The sequence below is a fragment of the Azolla caroliniana genome, unplaced genomic scaffold (assembly GCF_043228905.1).
Source record: "Azolla caroliniana isolate FFs.n. ecotype wild unplaced genomic scaffold, voAzoCaro1.0.p SCAF_22, whole genome shotgun sequence".
Classification (NCBI taxonomy): Eukaryota; Viridiplantae; Streptophyta; class Polypodiopsida; order Salviniales; family Salviniaceae; genus Azolla; species Azolla caroliniana.
In genome coordinates this window covers 7,400,563-7,414,944 of record NW_028230457.1, presented here as the reverse complement: position 1 = coordinate 7,414,944, position 14,382 = coordinate 7,400,563, and the positions used below count along the sequence as shown (strand labels likewise).

The 14,382-nt window shown below is 39.2% G+C and overlaps 1 protein-coding gene across 1 annotated transcript; it reads right to left on the bottom strand.

The window, feature by feature from the left end:
- Positions 1–6,980: 6,980 nt before the first annotated feature.
- Positions 6,981–11,982, bottom strand: LOC147849902 (protein PNS1-like). Its single transcript, XM_087337157.1, has 7 exons — positions 11,956–11,982; positions 11,109–11,708; positions 9,745–10,151; positions 8,969–9,347; positions 8,387–8,503; positions 8,050–8,283; positions 6,981–7,415 (listed from the first exon to the last, which is right to left on the bottom strand). The coding sequence occupies exons 1-7, from the start codon at positions 11,965–11,967 to the stop codon at positions 7,263–7,265; spliced, it is 1,902 nt and encodes a 633-aa protein (XP_087193283.1). The 5' UTR covers positions 11,968–11,982; the 3' UTR covers positions 6,981–7,262.
- Between the last annotated feature and the right edge of the window lie 2,400 nt (positions 11,983–14,382).

The window sequence follows — 14,382 nt, the reverse complement described above, 5'->3', positions numbered from 1 at the left end:
CGGGTCAAGGGGCGCCAATGTCGCAATAGAACACAGAATGCGAGCTAAGTGTGAGAACGCCAAGAGGAGCCGGAAGCAAGGACCGGCTAAATCTGACATGACGGACCGACCTCAAGTTGAGTTTGAGGGGGAGTGTTGAGCAAGCAAGCTCAACGGGCCGGACCGGCTGGATAAGCCGGTAGGTTAGATCGGAATCAATCCGATTGGTTAGGCCCAATTTTTGGACCGGATGTTGGATCGGCTAAAGAAGTTGGATACCGGATCCGGATGACGGACCAGATGTAGAATCCAGATGAGAATCCGGACAAGATGATGGGGCAGCTGGAGAAGCCATTCCAGAACACCACACGTGCCAATTAGACCTATTCTACGAAATAGGCCTAATATAGGCAGTTAGTGTCAGAGGCTCTTTTATGAGCATTGAAGTACTTGTTAGTACTTCTGTCAATCCTTTTGAGGACTTGTATAAATAGTGCTCATTGAGCACATTGTATGTAACTAAGTACAGAGAATTTTTGTAATAGAATTTTGTTGTTTGCTCTCACTCAATCTCTCTCACACATCCTCTATGTTTACCTAACTGTAGTACTTCCGAATAACTGATCGTGTACTCTATGTCTTTCGTATACACTTCCGCACTTATCTTTTTACAGATAACTATTAAGTGTATTATCATATGACCACTTTAAACTCGTCAAGTGTGAACACACTAGGGGCCTAGGGTTTCTACCTATATAAGAAGGTGCCCATACAAAATAAGGAGAGTACTTTGTGCTATAAAAAAACCAAGTGTTGTAACCACACTACCTTAATTGTTGTCCTCCGATGTGCTACCCTGTCGTTCTCAATAAAAAATTGGACAATAGATATCTACAATTATGAGTGTGAACGTCTTGCAATAATGAGAATCAACTAGTCATCATATGCATAGATAACTCCAACATTGCAACTCTACCAAAGCACTTCAGGATTGTTAGATGGTTTCACGAAACCCATGTGATCCCCATCTTATCCCTCTTCCTCCATAACAAATATCCCCCAAATATCAAAGAGGTTGCAAAACAAATGCAAAGCCTTATTGGTCCATGGTAGCGACAACAAAACAATATAATATCATCGGTTCCATAATACTTTATACACCTTTAAGTCATACATGAAATGGCCAAGCTTGTGACTTCCAACATATGAACTTATCCTTCAATTTTCTAGTCATACATTTAATTAACTGGGCGTACATAATATTCACTTTCAATGGATGCCTCAAATGCCAAAAAATTCATCTCAGATATTCCAAATCCATCTCAATACACGAGATGAAGTGAGATGCCCTCCAATTAACATGTAATTCAAATGCCAAGGAAAATTGTTCCAACACGTGCATCCCCTTCTCAAGATTTTGATGTGAAACTTGACGCTTTAATAACATCACCAACAAGGGATGAGTAACTATAGAAAACAATAATGGGCAAAGTGGGCATATTTGACATACACACCTCAATCAATAGCAAATAAATACCCTACTTTGTTTGATGAACACATACATAAGTTGTCAACATATATTCCAACTCTTGGTTAATCCTTTATTTTCTACCATCGGTCTTAGGATGCTCTCAGATACAAAACTCGATTTAGAGCCTAGTCTTACAAATAAACTAGCACACAAACTTGTCTTGTGAAATGAATTTCTCAATTTGAGACAATAGATTCATGTGATCCATGGATTTAGAATATATGTTTGCCTTGATTGTCTTAGGATTTTCTCCACCACCAAAATTCAATTGAGTCTAGTCTTGCTTATAGATTTGTCTAAAAGTTGACCTATGAAACGAGTACCTCAATCCAAGACAATAGTTTTGAGTAACACATATATGCAAAATATATGTTTAAAAGAAGATTTGGTTACTTATGTTGAGATCTCTTTCTTCACATTGGGAATAATGTGTGCCATTTTAATCAAATGGTCAACCACAATTAACATCACATTCTGGTGATGTCGAGTACAAAACCGACAAGAAGTCCATGGACTTGTTTTGTCATTTTCTATCTAGAATGAGAAAAGGTTGCATCACTCTAAGAGAACATACATACTTAAAGTTCAAATAACAAATGAATGAAGACACATAGCCTAGCACATCATTATCCATACATGGTCCCCAATAGAACAATGAAATATTGATCATTGAAATCCCTCATGACTTGGTCTAGTTAAAGTATGTAATTGAGGGACTTGTTTTTGAAATATATCATTAAGCTACAATGTGATAGTCAATTTCCACAAAAAAGTTGGCAACTACTCGGACTTAGTTCAAGTCACCTTATATTAAGAAGTGACATGGAGAACCCTACACAAGAAAAGGAATGCAACAAGGGTATCAAAAGAAAGTATCCTTGCAGAAGGCGTGACCTTGAGTATGTCCTATTAGCTTCAATTAAGCCAAATGGTTTTTTATAAGGTGGTGAACCTACCATTGCATGTCAAGCACGTCACAACAACCAAGGGGTAGATTGTAAATAATGTGAAGATTCAAGTATTATATTGTGAAATGCACATAAGAGATCAAAACCAGCCTAGTTAGCTTCTTACTCTTACTCAATTTATAGTTGATACAAAGGTACCCAATTGGGTTGGCTTAGCTAAAAAGGGTGCTAAAAGGGTGGCACAAAGGCACACATGCACACCACATTTCCCCCTTGAGAGAAACAAAGAGGTTTACAACATGGAGAAAGGACAAGGGTCAAATGATGGGCCTAGGGTGGCATGTTGATAGGTTTGGAATGGACATCAATGGACGATTCTGGTGGGAGGCGAGGATCACGCCCATAGAGTGCTCGAAAAGGGTTGATTCGTGTGGCAACCTCCTACTTGAGGGTCTTGTTGAGGCATTTGGTGAGGCCATTGGTCTAAGGACGGTATGAGGACGTAAACACCTATTGGACACCTAGTTGAGTTGGAATGACTTTGAGGACATCCCCGTGGAACTGGCGGCCCTGATCAGATGATAGTTGGACGGGGCTAGTGACGGAAAACGAGCTAGCAATTGGCGAATAGAGATCAATCCCTCTTGTGGACTAAGGGCCACCTAGACTTGGCTAAGGTGGGGGATAGGAGGGTTATAGGCGGATAGAGATCAGTCACTCCTGTGGACTGAGTGCCACCTAGACTTGGTTGAGGTGGGGGATAGGAGGGCTATAGGCGGATAAAGATCAATCACTCTTTTGGACTGAGGGCCACTTGAACTTGGTTGAGATGGGGGACAAGACGGCTACCGTGTAGGAAGGGGATTGAAGAAACTCATGGGACAAGAAGTTAGTGGGCAACCTAAGATGAGGGGGAAGAGGTGGATACTTGGATGTGGGGGACTGGTACCAGGCATCTCTGCCAATATGTGAAATGCACATAAGATATCAAAACCAGCCTAGTTAGCTTCTTACTTCTTACTCAATTTATAGTTGATACAAAGGTACCCATTTGGCTTGGCTTAGCTAAAAAGAGTGTGTTAAAAGGGTGGCACAAAGGCACACATGCACACCACAATATTCAATTGGAATTTCACTTAGGGTCCATATATATATCGTTAATTGTAATCTATGACATATAAATGGGGGCTCACCCATGGTTGATCTCGACAAGATCAGTGGCATAGGACACTAATATATCCTTCTTATTCATCTTTGTTTCTCCTATATCTCTTAACTCTCTCGTCTCCCTCTCACCTCTTGTCTCTCTCAGTTATCTCTAGATTGACAACATGTGTGTTGTAGAGACTCCTTGCTTGTTTGATTCTATTCAAAAGATCATATGAGTTCACTCATCCCCTTTCTCATCCCCAAATCATTTAATCAAATCAAATCACCCACTTGCTCCATAACAACAAGTGTTTGTTCAATGTGAGCCATGACCTTCTTGCATTTAAACAAGTGTCTAGTGCATGTCAAACAAGTGACTAATGTATATTGTGTTTGTCAAATCTTGTTATAGGCATTCTTTTGTTGTAATTTACCATTGAGTAATAGAAGCATATTTGAGAGATACAAGTTTTTTAATTGTTTGTAAGGTGTTTGGCAAATAGTGAGAGTGAGAGTGAAACCAAAGGATTTTTTGTAAATTTTCTCTTGTAGTCTTCTAAGTTAGAATAGTGATCACTGTTGTCTTGGACCAAGGAATTTGTCAAGCAACATAAATTCCCACTTCCATTTTAATGTTCTTGTTTTGCTTTTAGCTTGCGTATCATCGTTGCCAATAGTACCATAATCTTTTGCTTTTACCCTAAAAACCGGCACAATGAAACAAGTTCTAGTTTATTATGATGAATAGTAGTCCAAAATCGTCTATTATGATACATTGTCTATAGTTGTACACAACATTGGGCAACTTCGTATTTCAAACTTTGGAGTCGACACTACCGTTAGACGATGCGATGTCATTATTATTATTAGAGAAAAACAGAAATTTCTAGTTTCCCCATATTTCTTGTTCGAAAATCCATGTCATGATTAGCCTCATTTGTTGACTTATTCTTTCACCATTTCAAATGGATATTGTCCTTTACTCAAGGGATAAGCCTCATTTCTTTTGCAAGAAAAGGATGAATCATGACTCATGAGGGTCTACAATATTCCTTTCAACCATCATGGTGTACCTTTTTCAAGGTGAAGTTAATGCTCAAGAAAGCATCTATGACTAGAAAAATATATGTAAGAGAACCATCAATGATGTGCACAATCGCATTCAGTTTGTTGTAACCATTCGTTTAGTCCACATTGTTAGTAAAAGTATGATCCTTGTATTTGGGCTTATATCAACAAGGATCATCATTGATTAAACCATAGATGTATATAACTTTAATTTTCCAAGACCTTAGGAATGTGATTTACCTTCACGTTGTAGTGTTGATATGTTGTGCCACACACTTCAAACCTTCTAGTTGATAGTAGTGCATAAATTAGGGTTACTTTGTACATTACACATTTTGTTTTTATTTGTTATGGTACAAAACATCCAATGGGAATATGAGATCTTTGTTAGCTATATATAATTATAATTATAATTGTGCACTCTCTCTCTCTCACTTACTCACCTTGGCGATGACATAGACAATTTCCAAGCCTTCCAAGTGTTTTAAGGTATGTAACAAGTATTGTCTTTAGATTGCAGTTTATTTTCTCCCAAAACTCATAGATTGTGGCCAAAATATGGTATTGCCATCTTCAATGACCATTCGTATTGGAGTTCAAACTTGAGCACTCAATTCTTCTTGAAATCCAAGTCACATAAATATCATCATATAAGAATCCATGAATATTTAGGTTCAAAAGAAGAACTTTGGTAGCCATTTAGATTGTTTTTAGAATTTCTATTGAAGTTGGGCATTCTCTCCTTGAGAGTTGAGGTAATCATTTAGTTTTTCTCTTATCTTACGACTTTATTACGTAGTTATTATTAAGACAATAATGTTATCATTTATTTCATTTATCTCCTCTTCCGCAACCAAAACAATTAATCGTTCTACATCACTGACAACTAGTTGATAATCAATTGCCATGACAATTGCATTTATGTTAAAGGCGATAAAAAGTATGCCAATATCATTAAGAAATGATTGTCCTTCAATGCTTACCCATCGTTATTTGCTTGGAGGCCCGAGAAAAGCACGGAAATAGCATATAACAACTTATTGTTCACCTTTAATGCTTCCCCTTGGTTATATATGCATAACATAACCCCAAAATCAATGCACTTGGAAATAGGAATTGGCAACAGCTTGGCTCAAGCCTAAACCGAACCGTTAAAACCATTCATAAACAGTTTGGTGGTTTAGATGTTCAGTTCAAGCTTGAGCCTCCTTAATCGATTTGAGCTCGATTTGGCAAGGCTCAAGTCGAACCAAGCCAGTTTAGGAACCTCTCCAATTCAAGTTTGAATACTCTCAAATTGGTTTAGGCTTATCTGGTTTGGTTTGGACAAAGCCAAACCGGTTAAGCCATAACTAAACCGTTGTTGATTCCTTCTTGCAAATAAGAAATCCTTGATGTTAAAATATAGGTAAAATCCCCACAATATGTGTTGATTACACTTCTTTGGTGTTCCCCATTTCTCGTAATGCTGGTCTATAGAGATTCATAACGCTTAGGTTGTGGATTCAAGTTCTAGAATGTGCATATATGTTCCACATAGGCAAATGAAAGAGGGCATTTGTTCCACACGCATTTCCCTCGAAGTTCATGAAAAAAATCTACTCATCAACACATTGAAGGGTATGAGGCCATTGCTCGCAACTATCCATATTTGATGTTTATGAAAAGAGAAGCTCATCAATCATTTCTCGTCTTCCACAATTTTTATAATCATAAAATGGGTCAAACACCAAGCTATCCACATCAAGTAACCTTCACAGATTACTCTTGCCTCTTTGGATAAAGCATACTTTTGTCTCTCATACGAACCAACAAAGTGGATTTGAAGTTACAATAATGGTCATGTGGTCATCTATTCTTGTGTTATCTCCAACTGATAAGGTTGTTCAACAATCTTACCAACTGACCTACCTTCAGGTGAAGCGATTTGGTTGAAACATAGTATACAAGAAATACACCTCAACACTAAAATACAAGCCAATTACAGAGAACAGGGAGGCCTTATAGTGAGTGCATCAAGTACAGCCATATACCCCTTTAATTCACCTGTTACTATTATTACTGGCATTATAAGCAAGTGGTACTACTACTATATATTGTTCAACGAGACTTTCATGCATTGCATAATAATGCACAATTATTAGGAATCTTCCTTGGCTCCCATGGAAACTAAAGATCTGAAGCAGCACTGCAATAAATAATCACATTTTGAACTCTACTTCTTTATCGTTACATTCATTCGGCCTTTACAAAAAAAACTTTCGAATTTTGAGGCCTCTTAAAACAATTAGGTTAGCGAGTGCGGTTCTTAAAAGAACATGAAAAACATGAAGTTGACTCACATCTTCGTGTCCGAAAAAATTTAGAGAGACTAGTATCACTACACTATAGACTAATTAATGTTTTACACCAGAGCAACCATGCATCTGATGATATGAATTTTTGCATGGACAACTCCAAAAGGGATGAATGATGCTATACATCAACCATTCTTGAGTCTTCTTCCCCCTGATGATGTATGCAATTTGTATATACAATACTCAAGGAGAAAGTGAATCAGTGAGTGAGTTAATAAAGAAATATTCTTTTCGAGGGTCACCCTATTTTGGCTTTATCATTCATCATCCCTACTTCGCAGCTTCAGCATCTTCTTCAGCCAGTAAGTCTTTTAGACGTTCATGAACTGGACTGGTTGCGAATTGTGGCCCAGTCGGATTTTCTCCATAGCATACATAATGTGCACTAGCTACACCATGAGGCACAGCCATCATTATTCGAACCTGCCATTTAAAATAAAATAAATAATAAATAAAATGATTTCAAGGCTCAATAAAAAATTTCTTTCTACTAATACAGTTTTTAGTTTTTTTCTAATCCAGAAAAACTCCAAAACACACATTTTTCTTTATTTCCTAAAATTTCCCTCAGTTTCCATTATTTCCCCAAATGACCCATTTGTCAACAGAGAAAACTCCAAAACACACCTTTTTCTTTATTTCCTAAAATTTCCCTCAGTTTCCATTATTTCCCCAAATGCCCCATTTGTCCACAGAGAAAGAAGGGGATGAATCAACCATGTAATCACTCAAAAAAACAAAGTATGTGATTGTTCTTTTCTTTCAGGGCCAGAAAAGAGCATTTGGGAAAATAACAAAAATTTAAGGAACATTTGGAAGCAATATGGAAACAGAGAAATCACACCCATGCTCGTGTTCAAGTATTCTTTTAAGAGGACAGGGTTTTATACAAAAATCCATCAGAATTACCATGAATGAGTTGTTAATCAAAGAGTAACAAATGTGGAAGACAATTTGACACTACGTAGTTTGTACACACCATTCATTCAAGCCAAATCATGATCAAAACAAGTAACAAGTGTTCTAATATTCAGTATCTTTTAGCAGTGGAGCTTACAAGGAAGTAACCGATGCAGAATGAGAGTACCGAGATCGATGACGTTAGGGGCTTATCAATCCCAAAGGTCCATCCACCACTTACTAAGACGCATAGCATGCCTCCAGATATCCCACTCAATACACAAAAGGAGCTAGTCAAGTCTTTCTCAATGACCTTGTCCAGACGCTTGTTCTCAAATAGCTTGATAGTATCGTACGATGCTTTAAAAAAACGCTTGTTATGAACAGCAACCTGTCATGTCAAGTTTATACAACAATATCATGTGGTGTTGTAATGATGTTGTGAAAATCCGAACTTACTGTAGGCAAAAGGATATATATAGGGTCTTTCCTACCTGGACATATGCCCAATTATTGGCATACTTAGAACACTTGTTCGTAATATTGTAGAAGCAACCAGCACAGGAGAACATGAATTCATTCTCTGTATGGATCCTGTTCAGCCCCCTCGCCTGTATTGCATATTTGGCACAATACGTATCAGATGTAATAACAAGGCATTTCACATTAAAGCACATTATGGAAATCATTCTCTTGAAAATTTGCACACGCTGTGTTACGAGCATACACGTGTGCCTCCATCAAAACCAAGTACGATCCATGTCTGAACTCAGTGGTATGGGACACCACACCTTTGCTGAGGGATGGTCAGGTGGACTAGCACCCTCTTTCTTCCTTATTTTTCTCCTTAATTCTGCTTAACGTTAATTTAGATTCTTATACACCGAGACAAATTTCTTATACAGCGAGACAAATACACACAGGCACAATGTCCTATGACGATGGAATTACAACATTGGCAATCCATCCACTAATTTTCCGTAGACACGAAAAGAGTGAAAATGATAGCGCTCTCGTTTTAAAAATGTCATGCGAACAAAAGCTCCAAAAGCAGAACTCAATTTCATGCAACTAACCATGACTCGGAGGATATGGAGAGTCGGGACAAATAGAGACCCCATGCAGATGCTTCCAAACCATGTTGAGAAAGCCGCAGAGAGAGATTGGCTCCCAGAGATCGGTGGCTTATCTAAGTACACTGCAGCAACTCTCCTTGCTGTCGAGGCACATACCACATTCCTTAAGGTCTCCAAAGTCCAAGCAAGGGTTGCCAACAATGCCAAGATTATGAGTGGTGCAAACGGAACACTAAGCGCAGTCACCACTCCAAAGCTCCAGAACAACACCCATAATGACGCCAGAAGTGTCACGCAAAAGGACGAAAAGTAGATCCCTGATATCTCTTTAGCAGTTTTTAACAAGCAATAATGGAGGAGCTTGCCTGCATACTTTACCCTGTTCACACAAAATAGCACATTTTGTGCTTTATATTAGGAAAAGCAGTTAATGCCATGTTTTAATTAAGAAGACTGACTTTAACCAGACATTTACAAGCTAGAACACAATATGGAAAGGCAATGCCGTCATGCACCAAAACAAGAGATTTGACATCAACCACCATTTTGATCAAACGAATTTATTGCTTGTAGATTCATTATCTTACCTTATTACAATTCTTAAAATGAATCAAACAAAATTATTGCTTCTATATGAGTATGATGGTGTAGTGTAAAACTTAGATTTTGTAATCTTAAGGTTGTGGGTTTAAGCCTTGTATTCACCAAAAGAAATTTGTATGTTTGAGTAGATCCCAAGCCAATTCTAACAACAGAGGAGTAACAGATGAACTCACCTGTTCGATATCCAGCAAGCATACAGACTCTGACACACTGAGAAGATGAGGAATGCGATGCCAACGCCTAAATTCGCCGGCAAGCTGGTGGATATGAGCATCACGGCAGCCCCAAAAGTGAGGAGGGCACTTATCCAGACAATGGAGAGAGACATTAGCCTTGGTTTCACACTGAAGAGACCCTGGCACAGGAGGCCAAAGAGTAAGCCGGTGACTATGGCCACAGAGAGTTGAGGGAACCATCTCCTGAAGTTGTGGAGCTTCAGGTAGCGTATGGCAAAGAAGATTATCACAACTGCAGTGCTGGCAAGCTGAATTAGGAAAATAATCATGAAGTATGGATCAGGAGCTTTTTTGGGAGCTCTGTACAATGAACGTACTCTTGCTATTGCCCCACCACTGGCCAACTGCAGTTTCACAATCAAAGCATCCATCACCATGTACAACCACCACATAAAAAGCTTCCACAAGGCTAGTCCATTATCATATATAAACATGTATATATATATATATATTACTCAAGATTTCAATCCACATCATGTGAAAGTTTCCAAATCTTCTATCGACGTGTATGAGTGAGAAATCAAAGCATTCCCCATTTATCAACATTGATTGAAAGTTTCCAAACTGCTTCCCATTGTTGTAGAATCTTAGCATACAATACGTGTAGAAAGTGTATGCTACGTATTCTACAAGTATACTAACTTTTTTCTTAAAATACATAGATTACATATTTTACAGATAAAATACGTGAAATACATTAAATACTTAGAATACTTGTAATACATTAAATACTTCTTAAAATTTAATGTTTGTTTTTCAAAACAAAAACATTTTAAAAACTTTAAAACATTTTAAACTTTTTTGAAATGATAAATACTTGTTGAATATGTAGAATACATCAAATTTTCAGAATACGGTAGAATACATGAAAATTTGAAAAATAGCAGCTCTAAAACGTAGAATAAGTGTAGAATACTTCAGAGTATTCAAAAACGTATTCTAAACATAGAATATGCATTTTTGTTTTTTTAACGACCCATGGAGCTTCCACAAAGGCTGTGCCTGTGCAATGTTAAATCCACAACAGTGGTAAATGACAATCTTGTATGGTATACATACATAATGCTGATCTATGATAAATAGCCTTTTGGAAACTTGGACATATGGTGAACGTCAGACTTAGATACGTGGGGGAGCGATGCATCAATATTATGTCGGTTTAGAAAAATGCTACTCGTCAATACGTGTGTTGTGTGTGCTCTGTGTGTGTGTGTGTGTGTGTGTGTGTTTGTATACATACATTGCACAAAGAAAGCTCCCAGAAGAGTAATAAAGGACCTAAAAGAGCATGAAATTGTCACCTTGGCATCAGGCGGAACTGGGTTGGATGCTTGGATCTTCGATATATTAAGATCAGTAGCCGAGGCAGCCGCCAAAGAAGAAGCTGCTGCTGAAGCTGCTTCCGAGGCCAAGATTTCGTCTTGTGCCGAAGGAGCGGCAGCTTCCACATCAGCAGGCATGGGAACCGAGCGGGGAGCCACACCTGCAGGTGCAGGTGGTTCTGATGGAGCCATGCCAGCAGGCGCTGTTGGTCCTGGAGGAGGAGCCGGCTCGGCTTGAGAAGGAATCGACGACGATGCCGAAGAGGGTATAGGGGCACCCTCTGATTCCACCTTATTTTCCTTCATTTTGGAGGGTATAATCTGTGGAGAAGCAGGTGCAGCGGTAGTGTTAACATGGCCTGGTCCTTGAGAGGAGGAATCTTCGTAGTACTGCGGTGGTTCTTCTCCGGGGTCTTCATGCCCTTGATTATGTGTGTATGAGGGGTGTTGCAGCACATTGGGCACACCATTATAATCAAGGTCCCAAAAGTTGTTGCTGGTAGTAGAGATTGCCTCCTCTCTAGATTGTATCTCCACTGCATTGCTCCAGAAATCCTCAATACCGCCCCCCGATGATTCCTGTCACAAACAGCAAAGAAAACCAGATGTCCATTCACCCACTCTCTCTCTCTCCTTCTCTCTCTCTCTCTCTCTCTCTCTCTACCACTCGCTATACTATGCTCTATCTCAATCTATTAGTCTCTGTAAGCTCTATCTGTCTCTGAGATCCAACTCTTATGTGTCTCCATGGCCACTCCTCCCTATCTTCTTAAACTATAGCTCTGACTTGTGAAAAGAACGGTGTGGGAAGGAGCAGAGAGCATACTATATTTCCCATCTGCCGGCTACCTCGTCCTTTTTCTCTATGCTGCTGCTGCTGCTGCTGCGCCTAATCCTGCATAATCAGATTCCCAGGATTTGGATTTGGATTTGGATGGAGGATTGAAGAGATGCTGAGGAAATGGAAAAGCAGCAGGACACTCAATTGAACTGCCCTCTCTCCCCTTCCTTGGAGAAGCCCAAAATAAATCAAACACAAAGAGACAGAAGCAGAGAGAGAGAGAGAGAGAGAGAGAGAGAACAGAGCATTCTTATGAAAAGAAAACAGTGTGTATATATACGTATAATGTATGTATACATATGTATATGTGGGAGAGAGAGAGAGAGAGAGAGAGGAAAGAGTCATTATTGGAGGGCCAGAAAGAGAGAGAGAGAGAGAGAGAGAGAGCATCCAGCACTACCCACGTGCAGATATACCCTTCTCTCCTTCTCCTTCTCCTTCTCCTTCTCCTTCTCTCTAAAGGCTCCGTAACAGAGCATGTATGTGTGTATATATACATATGTATGTATGTGTAGCAGTATGTACATATGTAGTAACATATGTACATACATAGTCAAAGCCTCCATGGATGGATAACTCTTACAGCACACACTTACTTAACAAACAGTAACAAAAGAAAAAGGAGAAGGAATAAGAAGAAGAAGAAAAGATAAACTAGTCTTTTACTCTCTCTCTCTCTCTCTCTCTCTCTCTCTCTCTCTCTCTCTCTCTCTTTTAGGGCCCCCTCAGGTAAATTCTCCATGACCTAGGCAGCCAAAGATAGGCTAACGAGAGGGTATGCATCCCTCTCACTCTTAGAGAGACAATGCCACCAGGCATACTTTCAAGAGCCACGGACTAAGGGATGGCTCTTCGACTCATTAGTGACCCCTTCCCTCATGTATGCATCAGTAGTATGGGCTCCAGGTCTACTATCTTTCATGTGGACGCAATTAGAGAGACCTTTGGTGAAGATGTTATCACGTCAACTCTGAAGCAAATCGACAGTACCACATGACATTATTAGAGTTGAGTTCAGTCTACCCCCAATGTTAGTAGAAGCACTCTTTCAAGTGGTGGTTTTTATTCATCGGATACATAGCCAACCACAAAGATAGGATATCTCGTCGAGCCTTTGAGGCATCCCGATACCTACATGCGTCTGGAGACACTAGCTCTTGGTATAACATTGTGGTGAGTTTGTTACTTGCAAACGGCATAGACATTAATAACCTACCTCCCCTTAAGTACAACCATGGGATGGATCAAACTCTAATCTCTCATGAAGACCGTAATAAAGTGATACGACAAGAAATATGGCAAATTTACACTCGATATAAATGGATCACCCCACAAAAGCCACTCCCATCTAAAATGTTGTACTATAAGGAACACTTCTTGCACTTCTCTAAGTTAGGTTTTATTACACGACCAAGATATCTAGATACATTCTTATCAAATGCACTAAGGGTGGCTATTGGACAACTTAGGATATCATCTCACCAACTTGAGATTGAGAATGGTTGGGCTAATAGAGTCCCTAGAGAGGAAAGGCTATGTAGGTTATGCCACATAGAGATAGAGGATGAGTATCACTTCGCATGCAAGTGCCAACTTATGCCGAGATACGGGCGAAATACCAAGACATATTAGGACCCTCTCCCACCCTCTCCAAACTATTAGATACCCCGACTGTAAAGAGACTAGGTAGGTATATCTTAGAACTAAAACAACATAGGGAGAATAAATTACAAAGTGTTAACCATAACCCTTTTACTATTCATCAACATGTAACTAGTGTAATTTTTCAGGAACAAGGGGAGATGATGAATGTGGATACACTTATGCCGCTCAGCCTCTCCCTTGAGGAAGCAAAAATGCAAAGAACAACCAAACGCCCTCGGATGTTGGGCTTCAAAACAAGTTGACATGTAGTAGAAAATATTAAGAAGATAAGGGAACGTGAGCTACATCGACTAGAAGCTATGGTTGGGGTACCTTTTACATTGGGACCACAGGCCACATCCACATCACAACCCTTTGACCTCACACTTCTCTTCGAGAGACTTGGATGGAAATGAAATTAGGCCTAGTTTAACATCTTTTTCATTGTAGAACATGTTTTTTATATAGAACATGTTTGTTATTTTCTTAGAACTATTTAGCTTAAACTCTATTTAGAACTATCTTATTTTTATTTTTACTTTCAATGAATGGGTAAATATCCCATTTTTTTGTAAACCATTTGTCTCATGCGCCAATTTTGGCCTTAGAAGACGTTAATATAACTTTCTCTCTCTCTCTCTCTCTCTCTCTCTCTCTCTCTCTCTCTCTCTCTCTCTCTCTCTCTAGGGGGTTCGGGTGGCACTAACACATCCATGTGTGCTTCTCGCACCGTCTCAGTGTGTCCGTCACTTCCTCTTCTCGCCTACC

Excerpts from the sequence above, each read along its gene's own strand:
- LOC147849902 (XM_087337157.1), bottom strand. Across the intron at positions 9,348-9,744 it reads GCTTGCTGGATATCGAACAG|GGTAAAGTATGCAGGCAAGC; the intron begins GTGAGTTCATCT and ends TTGTGTGAACAG. Across the intron at positions 8,284-8,386 it reads ATAATTGGGCATATGTCCAG|GTTGCTGTTCATAACAAGCG; the intron begins GTAGGAAAGACC and ends TTGACATGACAG.